General features: G+C 27.6%; 2 protein-coding genes and 1 long non-coding RNA gene across 7 annotated transcripts; all 3 read left to right on the top strand.

The window, feature by feature from the left end:
* Positions 1-491: 491 nt before the first annotated feature.
* Positions 492-5,013, top strand: LOC143151081 (uncharacterized). Of its 5 annotated transcripts, none has more exons than XM_076319868.1 (7): positions 492-563; positions 1,235-1,555; positions 1,791-2,438; positions 2,650-3,445; positions 3,643-3,697; positions 3,789-3,818; positions 4,010-5,013. In XM_076319868.1, the coding sequence occupies exons 2-7, from the start codon at positions 1,239-1,241 to the stop codon at positions 4,936-4,938; spliced, it is 2,775 nt and encodes a 924-aa protein (XP_076175983.1). In that variant the 5' UTR covers positions 492-563; positions 1,235-1,238; the 3' UTR covers positions 4,939-5,013. The 5 variants fall into 5 exon arrangements, with proteins under 5 accessions (XP_076175983.1, XP_076175980.1, XP_076175982.1 ...); XM_076319865.1 differs by having other exon boundaries at positions 495-563; positions 1,218-1,555; XM_076319867.1 differs by having other exon boundaries at positions 496-859.
* A 2,291-nt stretch (positions 5,014-7,304) lies between these two features.
* LOC143151083 (uncharacterized) lies at positions 7,305-19,965 on the top strand. Its single transcript, XR_012993227.1, has 5 exons — positions 7,305-8,169; positions 8,537-9,117; positions 9,583-9,645; positions 13,196-14,609; positions 19,918-19,965. It is a non-coding gene; the product is annotated as an uncharacterized LOC143151083 (long non-coding RNA).
* On the top strand, positions 14,632-22,209 carry Tert (telomerase reverse transcriptase). The gene is made up of 11 exons (XM_076319869.1): positions 14,632-15,480; positions 17,679-18,097; positions 18,189-18,382; positions 19,083-19,646; positions 19,726-20,051; positions 20,136-20,329; positions 20,399-20,652; positions 20,792-20,985; positions 21,072-21,296; positions 21,374-21,624; positions 21,708-22,209. The coding sequence occupies exons 3-11, from the start codon at positions 18,359-18,361 to the stop codon at positions 21,842-21,844; spliced, it is 2,169 nt and encodes a 722-aa protein (XP_076175984.1). The 5' UTR covers positions 14,632-15,480; positions 17,679-18,097; positions 18,189-18,358; the 3' UTR covers positions 21,845-22,209.
* The last annotated feature ends 180 nt before the right edge of the window (positions 22,210-22,389 follow it).

Raw genomic sequence — 22,389 nt, 5'->3', positions numbered from 1 at the left:
ATCAACCCTTCGTACTTGCATGAATATTATTACTGTTAATTTTACTAATATTATAATTAGAAATTTTATGAATCAGTAGAAATCCAATTACAGATTAAATAGTACATTCAAAATTATAAAGATAATAACAGCTCAAAGTGAAATATTTTAATCGTGTAGATAGAAGTAGTAAATCATTTAAATTACTTATTAAATACATATGATATTTAAATTAGATACTCTGCTAACTTTCGTAAAACATAAGGCATAATATTAACAAACGTAATGCAACTATTTAAATTATTATTCTTTGTTAATTTAAAAATAATTTAATTACAATTTAAAACAATAACAAGATTAATTTAAAGATTTTTCATCCAAAATACATAATCTTGAATTGGTTTTTTTTATTGGTTCATGTATGTATGTAGGTACCAATGTGCATACATTTGAGCATGCCCTTGTTTTACACTATACCTCAAATCTATAGTAACTAATATGGCGGAGTAGTACATGTTGACTTTTCGAGTTCCGGAGTTCTCGGATTCAAATATTTCTACATAATAGAATTTAAAAAGAATCAAGTTAGTTGTTATTTATTTATATTATCATCGATACTCATCGCAACTATTATTGATGTCATATGTTGTTTACTTAATTATACTAAGTATTGTTAACAATAAGCGCGTACGTTATCCATTAGAGCAGTCTACTTGGCAAACAACTAATTTCAATTTTTAAAGAGAAAGTATTATAAGTATCATTTACGAAATGAAGAAACGCAATTTTTTTAATAACTTCGATTCTAAATAAAGATTGTACGACTTACGTAATAAGAATGTTAATATCAATTTTGTATATTTCATCGAAAGGTTAAGAGGTGCGTTTATTATTTGACATTCAATGTATTAAAAAATACTTATAATTTTATTAAGTATGTAACTGAAAACAAGAAATCAAGTGTACTCAATAGTGTGAGTTCTATATAAATTTAATTTGCTTTAATATATTACTACTGGACAGTATGTTTAATTAAAATGCTTTTTTGTAACCATTTATATCAATTTCAAAATTCCAAGTTATTATATTAATACAACAATATTCATTGATAAATTTTAAATCAATTTAAATTTATTCTGAGTAAAAAATTATTTTTTAAAATACTTAATATAAAATTATTGTTTTATAATAAGCATAAAATGTCAAATTTAATGACAGTTCTTTAATTAATTCAGCAGTTTAGTTAATCTTTCAGAAAAATGAGTGATACACCCAAAAAAATGAAAGATTCAAGTGTCAAGAATAATGTGCAAAATGAATCGAGAGATCAGGTCTGTCAAAAACAAAGTGTTGATAAAAAAGAATCTGCATTGAAAAGTACAAATGAAGATGTACAGCGTGCAATCGAAGGTTTAAAGGACATACCAGATGAAGAGCTTCAAGAATTTCTTGACGATGAAGATTTTATGGAAGGTTTGGATGTTGTTGATGCCTGGGAAGGTGATGAAGAAAAAAGCCGTGAAGTTGAATTGAAAACTTCTCATGTCAAGGAGCAAGAACAAAAGCGTCCTTCTAGGTAGCATTAATAATGTAGAATAATTTTCATATTATTAACATCATAGAAATGAACTTGTTATATAATGTTATTATAATAATATCAGGATTTTATAAATTAGAATTAGTTTATGTTATTTGTATATTATAACTTTGATCAGTATTATATTTTATTGAATATATTTAAGAGTATTTACATTCTTTGCCTTAAATAATTAGTGATGTATAGGAAAGAATGATCGCAAGCCTACTTATAGGGACAGACACCGTCGTGACCACAAAGGATCTTACAATCGTGAAAGACCAAAGAAAGAAGAGAAAAAACACGAAGAAATACGTCGTGATCCTTCTAAAAGCACAAAAGACATAGAGAAGGATAAAATACGTACAAAAAGAGATAATGAAAGTAAACTTTTAGCAGAAAAAGAAAAAGCTATTAAACATTTATTGGATTCTGATAATGTTGTACCTCCAGGTACAGAGGCTGAAGCCATTCAAAGCATTGCAGAGAAACAAAATTTAGAACAAGCACAGATGCATATCCGTAGAAGTCGAGAACGACGTAGAAGTCTAGAACGTCAAGGAGGAAATTCACTACGGCGTAGAACTCCAGATAGAATTAGATTAAATTCTTTAAACTCTCGACGAAAATCTCCATTAATATTAAGTCCAGAACGTTGCAGAAGTCCTTTCAAAATGAGTATTGAAAGACATCGAAGTCCATTAAGATTTAGTCAGGAAAAAAGAAGAAGCCCAAGATTTAATTGTATCCGTAGAAGTCCCTTTGGATTCAGTCCAGAAAGACGAAGAAGTCCAATTAGACGACTTAGTTGGGAACGAAGAACAAGTACAGATAGAAGATGGAGTGCTGAACGACATAGAAGACGTACAAATATACATGAACGGTGAGGGGATAAAATTTTTAAGCGTATATTATATTCTTTGTTAATTTTATTATAAAGAGAGAAAAATAGTGTTTATCTTATAAATTTTTCTTGTAAAACATGCCTTCATTAAATCTAAATATGATGTGAACTTCATATATTAATTAAATGATGTAATCAATTTTTAGTTTTATGTAGTAGAGTATTTTAACTCGAATTTTAAATTGTTAAGCCGAAGAAGTCGATCACGGGATCGACAACGAAGTCGCAGTATGGAACGTATTAGAAGAAAAGCCAGCCGTTCCCCAATTAATAGACGTTATAGCCCTCGACGTCGAAGTCGAACTCGGAGTAGGTCAATAGAACGTCGCACAAGAAAACGATCACCTTTCATTAATGAACTTACAAGACAATTAAGAAATGAAGCTATAGTGACATCGCATATAAATACTGGATATGCACCTCCTCCACCAATGGATGGGATATCGCCATTGATGAATAGTGTTGTATATCAACAAGAAGCAGAATCTAGACCACCAATGCCAATACCACCTTACATACACCAGTCTGGATTACCACCACCAATGCCATCAGGTGTAACAACTGGTGGTGGACCACCACCATTTATGAATTTTGAGAATTCATCTCAAGCAATGAATTTTGATTCCGTACCGTTGCATCCATTACCTCAAGCTGAATACGTGTCTGGTCCAGTAATGTACAATCAACCAAATACTAGTTCAATCCAACCTGCACATCGACCACCACTTTTACCAGCGCCAATTTCTTCGCCACAACCTGAACCTACTACAGGATCTATGGAACATGCACAAACAGCATACAGTTCATCGCATGGTGTTTCTTCTTCTCGGCAGTCACCAATTCAAAATTTTGAGTTTACAAATAAATCTAAGGATAAAGCATCTCAAAACTACAGAGAACGTTTTAGAGGTTCCTATAATGGATATCACGCTTCGCAAGAAGAACGATTAAAGACTCCAGAACCACCAGTCATCTCTGATACAAAAGTAATTGTATTATACATTGTAACAAAGTTCTTTTTTCTTTACATATACTTACATACTTTACTCTACATTATCAAAACAAAAAATATTTTCACAATTAATGAACAATGATTTTATGTGCTTTATTCATAAAGTCTGCAGATAAGTGTTTTATTTTTATGTGAAAAAATTAATATTTATTTTATGAATTAATCTTACAGCAGTTTGAAAAGACGAGTTTATCCAGTCTCTTGGAAGCATCTGTTTCTGCAAAAGGTGTGAGGAAAGCATTTTTTCCTTAGTTATTTCTAAAATTCACGTTTATATATTGCAATCTGTTTTTAATTTTATTATATATTGTTTTTAGATTTAGCTAATCTACCAGTCTTATATCCAGGTAAGAACGTTTTAACTGTTTAAACACTTAAGATTATTTTCAATAATACATTATATCATAAGGAAATAATGTTAAACACGTATTCTTAATAATTATCTCATTTCAAATTAGTACAAGTATGTTTTAAAAATTATGTATATGAATATTGTGATATCAAATCTACGTAAATTTATATATTTTCTTCGTAATAGGATTCAAACCCGAAATATTACGCCACTGTGAACATGCTCTACGCGAACTACCTACTGAAGATCCCCGTTTAAAGATGAAAGGACGATTTTTTTATGATCCAAAGAAGGAAAATGTACAAAATGAAAAAGAAGTATATACATCAAATTCTATACTTTTACAAAAAAGCAAAATCAAGATATATTGGGAAGAGGAAGAAGGACAGCATCTTACACCAATAAAACAAAATGTACAAATGCATCAAAAAATATGCCAAACTGATGAAGTAGAAACAAATACGAAATTTGTTCAAGCATGTGTTACCATGGTAGATTTTGAAGTACAAGTTTATCCTCAAGATTTACAGCATGTTACTAAAGAAGAAAAAAGGCCCATTATGGATCGTCTAGATTGGAATATGCGTGAAACTTTTGATTATACTCCTAAATTTCGAGAAGCTGATGATTTGAGGTGGAGTTTAAGTAATTCTTCTCAAAAAAGAACTTGGAATAGAACAGTATCTCCTCCTAGACGAACCGACGATCGTGAACATCGTGTAGATACTGTATCTTCTTTAGATCATAATTCGAGAAATTTAAAATTAGGTTCACCAATAAGAAATAGAGATAACTTTTCCAGCCACAAAGGATCTTTACGAGATCATTATGTTCGTGAGAGATACTCGCCCAACTACAGACACAACCTCAACGAACGTGATGATTTCCATGAAAGTAGAAGTGATCATAGCCGTGGTGAAAGTCCAATGATGTTAGAAGATTCTGCAGAAGAAATAGAACTGGAGCATACATTCCAAAGAGGAACAGATTGGCATGGAAGAGGAAAATTGTTAAGAGGTAGATCAAGCCCTTTGATAAAACCACACGTGTATAGAGGAAAACATTCGGGAGGAAGATCCTACCGTAGCCGTGGAAGTTTCCGTGGAAAATTCTAAAATTATTTGTGTAAAGCACAATTTACAATGCTGTAGAATTATATAATCAAATATATCAATATATCGAAAAAGTTATATCTATTCTTACAACAAAATTGAGAAAAGAATGTGAATGCATTGCTTTGTTTCATTTATAGATTAAATTTCTATCATTTATTATAATATGCATTTTAAATACAATTTGAATATAAGCATCATATAATAGATAACAAAACGTGGATGCATGCAAATAAGATATGCAAATGTCCTTTGCACAGATATAGTAACGTCATATCATTAGAAATGCAAAATCATTTCTACATAACATTTGTTAAATAAATGCTTTATGTAGCAATACATAGTAGTATAATAAGAACTATTTATGGTATCGCGCCATATTACCAATTGTGATCATGATCTTTACGCGTAATATCTTGTTCTGTATAATAATCATTTTTACACAAATAACTAAATCGATTTATGTGACTACATAATTAAAAACTATAACATAATATTTCCTTTACTATGATATTTCAACATCGTCAGTTCATTGATTAAAAAATTGAAGAGTAAGAAAATTTACAATAACTATCTATAAAATATTTTGGGGAACAAAGAACAAATTATTTTCTGTTAATTCAAACTATTAGGTTTAATTAGCATGTAAAAATATATCATGTAATATGCCAGATGGAAAAGTAAATACAGAAATATTGTTCTGTATTTCAACATTTTTCCTTATTTTACTACATAAATTAATAAAATAAATGCAAAACATATTTAAAATAAAATACTAACAGTTAAATTATTGAAAGAATGAGTAACTTAAAAATGATATGTTAACTACTGACAAATTTACGATTCATTTATAAAGTGACTCATCCAAAAATCAGCTTTAAAATATCTTTTCCGTCTTTGATGAACAAAAAAGATTCCGAAGAAAAATATTCAATAAAAAGGGGCAAATAATACAATAGGGATAGTTCTTTCTTAAAGTTACAATTTTTGAGATATAAAGATCACTTAATTTCTTTACACAAATGGAAAAGTTATAATGAGATGAGATCAACCATATATACATATATAAATAAATATATATTTATATATATAATATATATATATAAATATATATTTATATATATTTATTTATATATGTATATATGGTTGATGTCGTTAAGTTTTAATATATATATATATATATATATACTCATACATACATACATATATGTATTTTATATATATATATTTATATAATACATATATAAAATACATTGCAGAATTTTATTGGAAAATTTAAATAAAAATATTTTATTTAAATAGTTAAAACATATTTAACTATTTCACTAAAAAGGACGATTATAGTTCAAGAAACGATCTGCAAGTCTAAAAGATGACTTAATCGTTCTTTACGAGACAATCTATAAGAACCAAGGACAACATCATTTTTCGCGAAATTGAACTCTCTTTACCTACAGAAATAATATATTCATAATTTTGTCACTATTTTCATCGAAATTTATAATACAGAGAGTAATTGGCAAAATATTAATATCTAGAAAAAATTTACTACAGTGAACGTATTTTTTAAAAATAATAATTGTGCATCTAAAATAATAAAATATTGTTAGGACTTTTATCACCGTACTACGTGAACTAAAAGATTAAAGTTGTGCAATTTTCTGTGTTGTAACATTTAACCAAACTGCAAGTTTTCGTTCTCTGGCTCGTACACAACTGTAACCATTTTTGTTTCTAAATTTTATAATAAAATCGTACAATGTATAGTACAACTGAAGCAACTCATTATGTTTTTTCTAACTGCATTAAAAATATAGGTTCTATCAAACAGAAACTTAAGTAATTTTGAAATGTCAAAAATTGTGATCTAAAGAAGAAACTAATCTTCATATTATGTTTATTCCTTTAAATTAAGTATTTCAATTGTAAGATATTTTTTTCGTATCACTAGATACAATAATATTTTAAATTTTAGTTTTAGATGACTTGCATAATATGCAAGTTGCATAATTGCATAACTTGCTTCCTCATGATCCATTTATGAAATAAGAACAAACTGGATAGTAATATTTAATTAAATATACTACCATGTATAAAATAGAAACATTTTTAGGTTACAACGTGATAATAAAATTAACAATTTTTAAAGAAATTTATAGAAAAATATTTAATATCTTATTTTAATATAACAAATGTTTTATCTATTTTTTTTTAGATAAAGCACATCTGAGAATTTTTTTAATAAATAAATAAATAAATAAAGTTACTCCATCTTTGTGTAATGTTAGGTGTTATATTAAAGACGCTAAAACTTTTGTTATATCGTCTTTAAAAAGTTCAATAAATTTAAAAAATTACAAATAGTAGTAGAAACTAATACAAAACTTTTACATTACTTCTATAAAAAAAATTTAATAAGTTATGTAGCAAAAAGAAATCTTTAAATATATAGAATTTATCATTTCAAAATTTTCATATGAACCATTTGAGCGCTAAATACATGATGGTTTTTGCTTTTAATAAACTAAATTGTGCAACCGTCTCACAAGAGTTATTCTCAAAACTATGTAAAGCGTCAAATAGTGAAGCAAAAGAACAAAGTGCGATAGCTTTTGTTGATGCTTTTCGACATCTAACAATACGAGCAAAATTGTGTTGCTTGATACTTTCTGAACGGATTCGATGCGATTGCCTTTGACACTTAAATAGTTAAAATAAAAATTACATTTGCTTTACTATTTATGTAGTACTTATAATCAATTAATTAATTATCGCATGATAATCTAGCTCTTACAAGTTTTAAAATTATGATATAATATTGCAGGTATTGCTTAACACGTTGACCACACATACTATGTGTATCTATAATTGGATACGCACCTATGTTCAGGATGACGCATGTATTTATTTAAATACACATACATTTCTCGTTTACTACATTTGTATATGAATCGAGAACACTATATGTACTTGATCAAACGAGACGGGTCAGCAGATGTAAACAAATACACGTGATCGACGCATAGCAAGCAAGACCGAACTCACAATTTGTCTTTTTCTATCACATGAATTCCAGCAACGTTTGTTTTTCTTTACTGACTCGTCTCGTTGAATTGAGTATACATCGATTTTATATAGTATACTGTGTATTATAAAAAAGTCTATCAACTTAGCTGAACGTTTTTGATAGAAAAACATTTGACGTTTCAAAATTTATTATTTTATGAAAGTTAAGTACGTACATATGTACATACATTATATATTCTGATAAATGAGCGACAAATCTATTAACGTTTTTCCATAACTTTTATATTTGCAGGTCATTTTATTCATTCAAATGCATATTTTTACAAAACTATTAAAAATATTTTTATTCTTATATCAATAATTAATTTATTTTATAACCCTTAATTGCTAGTTATGCATATTGTAAATTGATTAATGTAATTAATTAATTTATAGAGAACATTTTGTAAGTTTTGTATTATTTGTTAATCTTTTAAAAATGTATGTATCAACTAAATAAACAGGGTATTTTGTAGCATTAGTAATTAAGGGTTAATCAAATTTTGTTATTGACTTTATGCACTTTTTGTTACAGATCATATTAAAATATAAGCATAATAAGAAGGTATTTTTATAAAATACAATTTCAATAAAAAGTATTGGCAACAAAAATCAATCGTAATTTGAATACACAAAGTGTTTCAAAAATTGTTGATTGAACATTATCAACACATTGTATTAATCGAATTGATGAGAAATGTCATACAAACATAGATCTGCAAATGTTTTCTTTTTTAGGTATATCTTTGAACAAGGAGAGAAAATCAACTTATTGAGGATTAAACATGTTCAAAAAGTTCTGGAATATTTTGCATTGTGTGTTTGTTCTCTTTAATACAATTGGTAAAATTCAATACATTAACAGCATGAACAGTCTATTTGAGGTATCCCTAAATGAAGTATAAATTATTGAAATTTAATATACAAATGTGTGGGCTATATTCGTTCTTTGTTGTCAATCCAAAGTTATTTTTGTTAAGATAATTTCAATTAGTGTGACTGAAATGTTTTGGAGCTCCATTATGTATGGAAAACATTTGAGCATGTATTAACATTTATAATGAAATCTTTTTTAATAGTACAGTCAAAACCCTCTCTCCAAGAAATTTGTGTAATGTAAGTATTCAAGATATATGACAAGAAAATTAGGGAATTTAAACTTGCTACATGTAATATGGGTAAAGAACTTGTTTTTGATCAATTTTATATGTTATATGTATATAAGCAGCTACTACAGTAATTTGCCTTATTGATTTGCTTAAATCATAACATTATATCAAACATAATTATCTTTTTACTTGTAACAAACTTAGCTTCATCTCTAACAGTGATAAAGGAAAAAATTTTCACTCTGTACAAAATCTATACATTACTGCAAATATGACTTTGAATGAACCATGTTACTTTGAAGAAACTATTGGCAAACAAAAGTTTTACATAATAATGCAAAACTTTTTCATTATTTCTATTTTCACATCCATATATGAAATGTATAGATGCTACTTCAGTGTTTGAATGAAGATGTTCAAAGATAAAAATGTTATATCTGTTATTTTTATCTGATAAGTATAACTATTACAGTATGTTAACAATATTAAAAAGGAATATGGAGTGTTACATATTTATTTCAATGCAACTTCACAGGTAAGTAGAAAACTGGAAAGTATTAGTTTTACATTTGATTATTTGCATAGAGACTCTATATGGTATGAAATATCTAACAATAAATATCATGTTTTGCATACTGATCTAATGACTACTTTTAATTTCACACTCCTTTCAAATAAGGAGATAGTCTAGTGACAACAGTGGCTTTGTAATAATATGATGCAATTTCAAGTCTCATAAAAACACGCTTTTTTGTAAAATATTTGATCCTTTGTATAAGTTCTTTTTAGTACACAAATTTTGATGAATTGATTAAATAATGAAAGAATAAAAAAAAAGTATTTAAGGCAAGAAAGATTAATATGAACAATTAATTTTAATTTGTAAGACTAGTAGTAAAAGAAAATTACACTTGTCATAATGCAGTGTAATATATCATCGTATTCTATAAAAAATCGTTTTAATAAGTTGATAAATAAAAAAAACTTTGGTTATATATGTGAAAAACTTGAAATAATATATATAAAGCTAGAGTTAATAAATATGATAAAATAGGGTGGCGCGTACGCGCATGTATGTGTATAGTCATACAGAACGAGGCAACTAACTCGACCACCTTATATTACTTAGAAACTTGTAAAACTTATTGTTTATCGTATGAAAAAATGTTATAAACGAAAATGATACGGTATCAAAAGGAACATACACTATAATAATTTTTTCTAGAAAGATAGATAGAATATTTGTATCTATTAGTGACCTGTCAATAAAATACAATCTAATTATGCAATTGTCTATTAAATTGCATTAACCATTTAAAGTCACTATTAGTAGTTAATCTGAAGAAGCTGGGTTCTATTGATTAATAATGCATACTTTTTAAATTAACACGCTTACCGTTGTTTTATTACTCTAGAATAACAGAAAACCAAAATATATACAGTAGCAAGGTTCAAAAGTTTGAATTAACATTTATATAGACATAAGAAAAAGCCCATACACTCCTGTGTAACTGTCTAAGCTAGTGCTGCCCACGAGAAGAGCCCCTCACGCCGTTTAATCTCCCATCACTATCATCAGTCGTAAGAGACAGGAATAACTTAGAAAATAATAGCACCACGCGAGCTCGAGCAGCGAATGAGAGGTAACGACAGGTGGTCGGCTGAGAGTAGCAAGATAGTTGAATGTTTCGATCAATAGAAGCACAAGGGGAGGAGCTCTTCTGGCTCCGGTGCCAGTTTGGACAGTACTGGCCTAAGTCGTAACAGAGTCGGTGTTGAAATGTATTTGTAACCAAGTGATCAGTGACCGATGAGAAATGTATAGAATGTAATTTAATCTTTAAATATTTGCCATATGTTGATATGTGGATTGTAAATACCAGCAACAACATTGTCATTTGTCTTCTATGTTGAAGCTGTCAATTTCTCTAATATTTTATTAAGGTTTTGAAATATACAGTTACTCCTACTCGTATTCGTACACTATACCGACATCTAATATATTTACTATATAAAAAAAAATCGTATTTCTTATTAATCATTTTTATTTATGTCTATTAAATAATACAATACGCTACCTTTACCTACAAAATATAATAGTTTTACTCTTCTTTTATTAAAAACATAAAAAAACGGAAACAATGTACCTTTATAACTAGTTATAAAGGCGGTCTCTGAGTCATATTCGTACATGCAAAATTAAGCACGTTTGTATTAATAAATTCAATGAATTAATATAATACTTTGTTTAATGACCATTCTATCTTATTACTTCTATCAATCGATTAGGCATGGATTTAACTAATTTTTCTGTTATGTCGCTAGTAACATTATTTCATTCGATCAGTAACTTTTTTTTAAGTTAGTTTACATTTCTTATGTCACATTCTACACCCTGGCTTTTAATTCTGCCCATAAATTTTCGATTGGATTTATATCCGGGCTCCGTGGAGGAGTTTCCATTACCTTAGGACAGTTACAGAAAAGACATTGTCGAGTCGCATATGCCTTGTGTTTCAGAGATTATTATCGGTGTCTATAACACCATCAATAAACACAAGATTGCCCACCCCAATTTCAAAAAACACTCTCACACTAACGTGACGACCCCCGTATTTCACCGTAAACTGAAGATTTGAACTTTCAAAACTTGTATTTGGCTTACGCCACACAATTTGTCTACTATCTAACTGAAAGACGCTAAACTTACTCTCATCGGTGAAAATTATCTTTTTCCAATCTTCATACGTCTATTTAACATGCTCTTTTGCAAATTGCAAACGCTTTTTTCACGTTGCTTCACTAACCTAAAGTTTCTTGCGAGCTACGTTTCCATTAGATTCATATCTTCTTATAACACGACTAACTGTTTCATTATTAACTCTCTTTCTTGTTTCATTTTCAAGTTTGGATGCAATTTACGGAGCACTAATTTTACGGTTCTTTTTACTTCTCTCAAAACTCTTCATTCATCACGATCACTTAGCAACTTCCTGTTAAGTAACCGTAGATCGGCTTCTATTAATATTACTAATTTTTTGTATACTTTTTCCATTTTGGTAATGACTAATAATTAATTTTCGCAGCTCAACTGGGATTTCTGTTCCTTTCCGACCCATTTTATTTAACAATGTGACAAACTGTTTACTTTTAAGCAAAATAACAGCTACAAATTGCCTTTTGTTCTTTGTAAAATATAAGGGAAATCACCGATATAACAAAAAAAATAGAATGTATTTTATGGTCCGTATATTAACTGTACATTTTTTTGTGTTTTTTGTAATTTTAATAAATGAAATGTGAAATCAGTTTGTAAATAAAAATAACCTAACATAATAATGAATATTTGATAAGAATAAATAAGAAATACTAGATATAAATAATAGGTATAAATACTTAATTTATACTAGGTGCTCGTACAGTGTACGAATACGAGCGAGAGTAACTATATGATATAATGATTTGTCTTGGACATGATATTCTTCCACGAACAAATGTTTTACAACAGTAGTTTGCTACATTTACTTTTAAAAATATTAATTTACATAGCAATAATAGCTTTGAGTGCATCTAGTTATGAATAGTTTTGCATGAATTTTTCACCCTCAGAAATTTTATCCTTATTAACTTCTATTGAAAAATAACTCGTTAATTACTGATTTTTTAACCACAATCGTTTTTTTACACAGCATTATTTAGAAATACTCTTACGAATTGTAGGGTCAAATGTTGTACATTTATTTATAAAACTCAAGGTGACTTTTATTTTATGATAAAAGAAAGCAACATAGGAAAAATCTAATTATTATTTTGTATGTCTCTCCTGTACCATAGAGCTTCTGTTTCACACACTTTTTCCTCGAACAAACAGTTTATGAGCACTTTATGATGGTTAAGTTCTTCATTTTAATAATACAATGTACTTTATAGTTTCTCTTACCTAATGTAAAAAAATAAAAAAGAATGAGTAAATAATATGAAAAATTATATGTGTGAGAGATGATTTTAAAATGAAAAATAAAGACGAAATATTTTGGAAGAATTAATATAAATTACCGTTAATTTTATAATTTTTTTATTTGTAGACATGACGTGGAGTGTACCCCTGTAAGCATTAATTTGTCCCCTTATAAAAGGACACGCACATTTAGTCCACAGTGACTAAATCGACATCATGGACTAGACAGAGAATCGTGAAATTTCTTCCACTACTATACACTAATGCAAAAACCGTCTGTCTGTAAGCTTAGCACTTAGGGCAACTTTGGCGAGTTGAGAAAGAAGGCAAACGTAAGTTTTTTCTCGTTCTTGAAAGATCTAAAGTCCGATGTATGGTTAGGCAGCTTGATTATCTGACCGTCGTTTACATTTTGAAACAGAACATTGCCCACGATTTGTATAATGTGAAAAAGTATTGTAACTTTTACGAAGAAAAATATAACAATTTTTAGTAATTATTTACAAGTTTGGCCTACCTACCAATTTCGATGATTATTCGGATATACGAATAATAGTATATAACTCGTATTATAGAGGAAAAGATTTGGAACAGCATTTTCCTTTACGCGTATATGATGAATGACTTTAGTTTTTAAGATATTTGTAAAACTCTGTCAGTACAACTAGGTCAATTGTAATTTACACGCGCGTTCATAGCAGAGTATGCATTAGTATACTAATCCAGGGACAATCGCAAATCTACTCTTTCCATAAAATCATTTGCACAATTAACTTCAAACTGGTCCAAGCGATGAGAGAAAAATTAGCCCTACTTTAACATAATTTGTAAAAACTAATACTGCTTTGATAGTTATGCATTAGATTAAAGTAGTAAGTAGCTAGTTTTTCTCTCATTGCTGAGCAGAGAGTCGCTTGACTGAAGCAAGTGTGATACTACACATCCAACACCACTTTTCGTTTGCTCCACCCGCCATACAAAGTTTGTTGCTACTGTTACCAGCCGTTGGGATATGTTTATGAAAACGATAGGTAAACGGCCGGCAAACACTCTTGCATACACTGTTGCTACTGCATATGTATAAACCAAATTCAATATAATACTAACAAAAGTATCTTGCGAATATCTCGGAAACTAAGACCGACCGTCTTTCACATATAAAAAAAAATTATTTCAAATTTTGTTCTCTATAACATATTCAAAACTCATCGAAATCGATTGGTAGACCCAATTTCTAAATAATTACCAACAATTTTTTACAGTTTTCTTTATTATAATGCTTTTCTATGTCATACAAATCATGGGCAATGTTCTGACCCAAACTTGAATGACGGTCAGGAAGTCAAACTGACTACCCACACATTGAATCAGATTTTTCAAAAACAAAAATGGTGGTTCCACATTCACTTTTCTTCTCAACTTGCTAAAACTGTCCAAAAGGTCAAACTCGTGGACAGACAATTTTTGTGTAGTGTAATGATGAGAGAAATTCAATATTCCATTGAATTTATCGTCATGCTTGGTCGTCACTATGATCGTAGGTAATGTAGGTACCTTGCTCACTCTAACCAAAGTTACTAAAAAAATCCTTCGAGGTGAATAGTGAAGAAATTTCGGCGAAAGGAGTAGAAATAACAGGTGTCCTATTATATTGTATTGTTCGGGACAAAGCTTAGGGTTAGGTTAGCTTGGGGATGAGAACAACGTTTGATTTGCCTTTTCTAATATTCAAAGTTCGAATTCAATTACAGTGAGATGGTAAGTTTAAAATATTCGTACAGCATACATAAAAAATATGTTTGAAGGCTATATTTAGTAAATCTTTGAAATATATTGAATGAATATACAGTTATTCACAAAATTGCGCGTACACCTAAAATGGCAATGATGCTTGCTGGGAAAATAAACAAAAGCGGATATTTTCAAAAGTAAAAACACAATATATACTTTATTTGGATATTTTAACAGTTAATTCTTTTAAAAAATGTTTAATGAAATGAACTATTTATCTATATTTAACACTAAACGTAAAAATACTCTTATTTCATTGTCACAAAATTAAGCATATAGATATTGGATTATACAAAAATAACAAACTTTAACATAATTTTAATATCTTGTTGCATAAACTCGTACATCTATAACTGCCTTTAAAGGTCTAGATATTGACTAAATTAATTTTTTTGTTATTAAACTTGGAATATTTTTCTATATTTCTTCAATCTTAATTCTTGCATCTCACTTACTGCTAAATCTACAATCACTTAATTTTGACTTTAATTCTTGCAGCAGGTGCTCAATTGGATTAATATCCGGTGAATGTGGAGGAAGTTTCAATCGTTTTAGTATGATGTAGAATAACCATTTCTTGACAACATACGACTTATACTCTGGATCATTGTCCTGTTGAAAGTAATATACTGGCAGTATTTGCAATTTTTTGGCAAAAGACTTCAAATTTTTGTTTAAAATGTCAAAATATTTAAACTTATCCATGGTCTCGTTTTGATAAATTCAATACTATCAACTCCTTTGACTACTATACATTATCATAATATGGTCAAATTTCTACTGTGTTTGATTGTTGGAATTGTGTTATCTTGTTGAACTCCTCATTTGGCTTTTGCCAATCATTCTACCATCTAAATTAAATAAGTTAATTTTGACTTCATCTAAGAATGTTGTACTATTACAAACACCTTCATTGAAATTGATGTATTGTTTTACAAATTCCAAATATTTAGCTTGGTTCACTTTGAAAATTTTTCTTCCTTTCTACCCTACTGTGATACCCTTTATCACATAGAACTCTGCAGATAGTTTCCATAGAAATTGTTTGCCTAATTTTTGAAGACATCCTTTATTAATTTTAGTGTACTGGTTTTGGGATCAGTTTTAATTTATCTCACTATATACTGCTCATCCGTTTCACTTATGATTTTTTTTCTCTCACATCCTACTTTATTATGTAGTGTTCCACTCCATTTATAATTAGCAAGAATTTTCTATACTGTAAAATGAGTCCTTCCTATTATTTAACCAATCTGTTTTAACAATTTGCCTTCACAGTACAATTTTACTGCAACTTTTTATTCAGAAATATCTGTGCTCTGATGTTTTGGGAATCATAATGTAAACTTGTACTAATAAACAATGACAAACAATGATCAAGCGTAACATAGCAACACACTAACATAACTTAGATATGGTTGTACAAATTCCAAATCGAAAAACTATGTAATAAGTTTTATAAAACTCAGTTTTTAATAACTGTATGTTCAATTTTGTGTCAATGAAATAAGAGTATTTTCATGTTTAGTGTTAAATATAGATAAAGAGTTCATTTTTTAAACAAATTTTTTTAAAAAATCAACTACTAAAATATCCAAATAAAGTATGTATTGTTTTTATTTTAAAAAATATCTGTTTTTGTTTATTTTCCTGCCAATCATCACTGCTAACTTGGGTGTACGTTCAATTTTTTAAATAACTGTACATTTCCTGTATGGTTTTTATATGTATATAAAATAAAAATAAATGATTAAAAAAAGGATAATTAATATGCATACACTTTAAATATATTTACCAGGTATATAAATTGTCTTTTAAATATCATATTTAATTCATATATTATTTAAGAATTCTTTATAACTACAAGCAAAATTAATTTTAACTAAATATATTTATTACTCATTTTGTATTAATTCACTATTTATTAATCATTACTGAATAAATTCAAGAAATCATTGCTTACTGAATTAGGTTGATATGTAGCAGAAACAATGTGTTTTCACAATCGGCACTCTTGCCAATTTTTAATGTCTTCTTGCACATTAGATATTTGGCTATAAAAGGATATTTCTTTCATTTACCTAAGAGGAGGCACCCTCCAACTAGGATTCAATAAATCTTTCTCTATTCACCTTCGTCACAGATAATAGACCCATGCTGCCTTTAGTATTAGTTAATCAAATATTGATTACTTGATAAATTTTCCTTTCTTCAACTCTTAAACTCATGCATAAATATTAAACATATATTTTACCTGTGTTACTAACACTAATCTTAACATTCATACTTATAAAATAATTTCTAATATAACGCATGTCCAAAGTTTTAAACAACCATTGAAATAATGAACAAATTCATAATAAAGAAACACTTAATAGTCACAAAAAAACCTTTTTTAAAATACAATGATTATGTATGCAGTTTTTGAATCCCTTGTCCTTACAGTCATTAAGAAAATAGTAATATTTGTTCTAGCTTGCCTGCAATAGCACTGTTACTATAAGACTATCTTTTAGAGTGAGTAAGTTGCGAATTATGGAAAAACCCCAACTAAACGTTGAAAGGGTAAAAGTATATTTAGTTAAAATTAATTTTGCCTGTAGTTATAAAGAATTCTTAAATAATATATGAATTAATATGACGCTTAAAAAAAATTTTTACCGCCAATAAATATATTTAAATTATATGTATATTGATTATCTTTTTTTAATCATTTATTTTTATTTTACATAAATATAAAAACGACATAAGGAATGTATATTTATTAAATACGTTTTAGACTTACTAAATATAGTCTTCAAGCATTTTTTTTATTTCAGTTCAGTATTGCAGCTCTTGAAGTCTGGTCTCTCTATACTCGAATTCGAACTTCGATTGTTGGAAATGATAAACCAAGTGTTGCTCGCACCTCTAAGCTAACCTAATCCTAGGTTTTGTCCCCAAACAATACAATACAATACAACACCCATTATTTCTACTCCCATCACCAGTTTCCTTCACTTTCTGGAAATTTTTTTTATTTGAGCGGTCTGTTTCAGTCCGATCAATTCCGAAAACAAGTTTTCGATCTAACCTCGAATTTAAGACATTCAGTAGATCTGATTTTTCGCTTTAATATCAAAGATTACTGTACTGATATTTCAAAATGTTACAATTTTTTATTTCAAGAATAAGTATAAGTAATGGATAATTGTATCACACAAAGTATAATAAAAGTTTTTGGTACAAGTTTTTAAAAGTTTGTATCTTATTTTGTTTATCAGTATTGTAATTACTTTCTCTTGCTTTACTAATACACTTTACTAAATTCTTTTCTCCTTCAAAATTAGCTACTCTACACTTCGAAAAATAATAGTAAAAGAAGATAAGTGAGGCAATTTTATGCTATCCAATAAACATATTCTAAAGGACTGTATAAATATCCTTGATACATTCAAAGTCAGATTAAGTATTCAACTGAAACAAATATAGAAATACAGATTGGTTTCAAATTTTTAAAATGAAGAAATCCATCCCTGACAAAGTACAATAATTATTTTAAATTATTTTAAAACGTCTATAATTGTTAAAATATATTTTATCATTGTTAACATATTGATAGCTATTGATGTAATATTATATCTGTTTGAAAACTATTGTTGGTTGATGTGAACATAACACTATATATTTTCATATTTACATTGACCTAATAACATAAAAGTATGTCTTCATCATTGTACCAACTATCAAATTAAGGTTGAGCTAAGTAGGATTAGGTATTTATAAAATTGAATTTATTATGAAATATTTTTTATATATTCTTAAATAAGAACTTTCTCTAAATAAAAGTAAATTATACCATAACTATATAATTATAATTGATTTTCATTAAGAACACATGTTATTTTCATACAAAAGTGATTTATTAATTTAAGTTTTTAAAAATACATTTAGTGAATTTTAGAAGCTGTATAAAGCTGTATATTTGAACATTCTCTAGGTTTATAAATTTAACATTTTCTTTGTTTATATTTGTAAATTTAATGAGTAAATTTATTACAATTTCAAATTACAAGTAGTTATAAGCATGGTATTTTAAATCAAATTTATCCATTTTTATCCTTGTTTCAATAATAGAACTTTGTGTCAACCAACTTTAGGATTGCATCAAAAGATCAAATATGTTTAAATGTGTTCAACTATAAAAGTATTGAAAAATTTTAATTATAAAGTTATTATTTCAGGATTATGTAGGCACTATAAGATTAACCAAAAAAAAAAGACAAAAGTTTTGTGAAGAGAAAACAGATATTTCTTCCAATTTATTTGTTATCAATTTACATCTACAAATTTATTTATATGATACATCTTCAGTTTTATCTACTCGTATAAGTAATACGATTTCAAAAAATTCTATTTTAAACACAGCCAAGAAAGGAAGTGAAATATATGAATACATTATAAAGAAGACTATGAAGGATATTGTTATTGCTGATTATGAAAATTCTATTCCGGCTATTTCCACCCTTTTAGAACAGTTTCAGAAGCGACATAAAAGATTCCACTACTCTAGTGTATTAAAACAATTAATTCAAGAACAAACTCTTGATCAAATATTAAAATGCAATTATAAAATTAGTATAAATCAATTAAAATCATTCTTCGATCTTATATTTGCTAAAGTAATTCCATTAAACATATTTGGAAAGTTAAGAAATCATAAAAAAATTAAGAAAGCTATGTTTCATCTCTTGAATACACCACGTTTTAAATCATTTAATTTGCTGCCACTTATTGAAAAGTTAGATGTATGTACAATATCTACTTAATGAAAATAATTCAATTACGAAGTAAATAAATTTATATAAAACCATACATGCATTTTAGATCTCTAGCATTAAATGGTTAACAAATATACAAAGCACAAAGATGCAATTGCTTGTTGTAGCAAAATTTGTAAAATGGTTTTTTACTGAGTTTCTTCTAAAAATATTACGCACACAGTTTCATGTAACAACTCTTTCTGCAACAAGTAACGAAAGATTATATATTACACGTTTAACTTGGTTTAATATTCAGAAGAAGTTTATAAAAAAGAAAATAAATTCAAATTTCTTGCAACCTGACATTGAATATAATGAATGGCAGCCACCAATAGGTACTTATAAATTACGCCTCAAACATTGTAGTGTACGACCTTTATTTATATCAGAGTAAGTAAGATATTTTTATGCAGTAATAGTTAATTAACAATTAAAATTCATTGGAATTTTAGTTTGTATTTTCTTATCCATTAGGCATCAAGAAGATGAGAAAAAAAAATTAAATATAATCTTTAAGTTTCTAAAACAATTGTATGTCACAGAATATGGATTAACTAATTTTAAAGAAAAATGGAAATCAATTATTCAACGTAAACATAATTCAAAAACTGACAAATTTTACCTTTTATCTTGTGATGTAGCTGATGCATTTGGTTCTATAATACAGAGTATGACTTTATTTAATAAGTATTTTTTATGTACACTAATGGCTACAAAAATTTCTATTTTGTATTCAGGTCAATTATATGATATTATACAATTACTTTGTAAAAAGCTTCCTCAAATGTTAGTACTTCGACATTATGCAGTTAAGAGTAAACACAATGCAGATTACAATACTATATGTTATGAAGAATATTTTTCTAGTCCACATTTACAATTACCTTTACCACCTAGCAGTTTATATGCGCATACAAACTATAGTAACCCTCAATGGATACAGAAAAGTTGGTTACTAGAAAGAATTTGGAAATATATATTTTATCAGAGGGTACAGAATTAATTAAAAGAGTGTTACAAAGAAAGTATAAACATAAATAAGATTTAATTCCTTGTAACATTTCCAATCAATATAAATAAACATTACTTAAAGCATGCTGTGTTTGAAGTATTAATATTTTAATTTTCAGGTAAAAATACATGAAAAGACTTATATTATAGGCAAAGGAATTGTCCAAGGTGCAATGTTATCACCTATTTTGTCAGACATATATTATAGTTATATAATGCATAAACAAATGGCAACATTCTTGAACTATGGTGAAATTATAAGATATGTGGATGATGTTTTATATGCTACCGAAAATGAAATTCTTGCAAAACAGTAGGATATGAGACTATTTATTATTTCATTGGTGTATTTGAGAAAAGTTGTTTAACATTTATTAATTTATATACTTTACTTAATAGATTTTTACAATTAATAGAAGTGGGTATACCACAATATAATTGTTATTTTAAAAAATTAAAAACATACAGTAATATTTATTGTCGTACAAATATAACTACAAATAATATTAATTATATTGGTTACAAAATCAATTGTGACACTTTAGAGGTAGAACCTGAGTATCTAAATACAGATATGCGTTACTTAATGTCATTTTCTTTAAAAAATAATATGACTCCTCTAGAGTAAGTAATTTTTCCATACATGTATTTACATATACTATATTGTGCTTTATAAATTTATAATTATAAATTTTGTTTAGACTTCTTAAACAACGATTACATAATGTGGCAAGTTTGAAATTATCAACCGTTGTTTTAGACACTACAATTAACTCTAAAACTACTATAATAAAAATATTACAAGAAGCATGTTTACGGCAAGCAAAACGTGCTCATATGTTAATAAAAGAATTATTTGTTAACGTGCAAGAAAATGTTCAAGATATATTTAGAATCATTAAAAGTAGCAATAAGACAATTGTGAGACATGTTATAAAATCTTTTTTAACACGTAAGATTAATTACTATGAACCATTATTTATTAGTATGTGATAATATATAAAACAATTACAGCATTATTTTTTTTTATTTTAGTTGATAAGAAGATGAGCAAATCAAACGTGTGTACATGGAACATAGAAATTCTCCATATTCTGTGGATATCGTACAAATATGTTTTTAAGAAGGACAAGATTTTACGAAAATATTTTACTAAAATTTATATAGAATAAATGATATTAATTATGATGGTTATAAATATTTACGTATCTTAAGTATTATGAATATGTTATAATTCAAACGTACTAAAAATTTTTATTTTCATATGGACCTAATACAGAATTATATGTATTAAATATACCTTAATGCATTTTAATTGCCCCACAGGTGTACTTTTTGAGCAGCAGGTGCATTGTTGAGATTTACAGAATGTGTATTTAGCGAGAAAATATTATGTTTTCAAGTACTACAGCAGATAATTGCTAGTAAATAATTAAGGGGATTTGTATAATTCTCCTTTGAGGAATTACACATTTTGAAACTTTGTAACTTTTAATCACTTCATAAACTATAAATCCACTGTTCTTCAAAAACTTAAGAATAAGATGTGATAGTACACATTTTTACATAGGTATCATTGAATTATATAATTTCATGAGTTATAAATAGTTTGATAATTATGATAATTATTAAATTACACTATTTTGCTCTGAATTATTGCAATAACCTAGGTTAATATTATTTGAATTATAACTAATGATAACAAATTTAATTACTT

Source organism: Ptiloglossa arizonensis, chromosome 9 (genome assembly GCF_051014685.1).
Source record: "Ptiloglossa arizonensis isolate GNS036 chromosome 9, iyPtiAriz1_principal, whole genome shotgun sequence".
Classification (NCBI taxonomy): Eukaryota; Metazoa; Arthropoda; class Insecta; order Hymenoptera; family Colletidae; genus Ptiloglossa; species Ptiloglossa arizonensis.
The sequence above is the reverse complement of the archived record's forward strand: the minus strand, read 5'-3'. Positions and strand labels throughout refer to the sequence as shown.

Excerpts from the sequence above, each read along its gene's own strand:
- Tert (XM_076319869.1), top strand. The coding sequence starts at position 18,359 with ATGAAGAAATCCATCCCTGACAAA. Across the intron at positions 19,647-19,725 it reads CACTTATTGAAAAGTTAGAT|ATCTCTAGCATTAAATGGTT; the intron begins GTATGTACAATA and ends CATGCATTTTAG. Across the intron at positions 21,625-21,707 it reads TATAAAATCTTTTTTAACAC|TTGATAAGAAGATGAGCAAA; the intron begins GTAAGATTAATT and ends TTTTTATTTTAG.
- LOC143151081 (XM_076319868.1), top strand. The coding sequence starts at position 1,239 with ATGAGTGATACACCCAAAAAAATGAAAGATTCAAGTGTCAAGAATAAT. Across the intron at positions 2,439-2,649 it reads CGTACAAATATACATGAACG|CCGAAGAAGTCGATCACGGG; the intron begins GTGAGGGGATAA and ends TAAATTGTTAAG. Across the intron at positions 3,819-4,009 it reads TCTACCAGTCTTATATCCAG|GATTCAAACCCGAAATATTA; the intron begins GTAAGAACGTTT and ends TCTTCGTAATAG.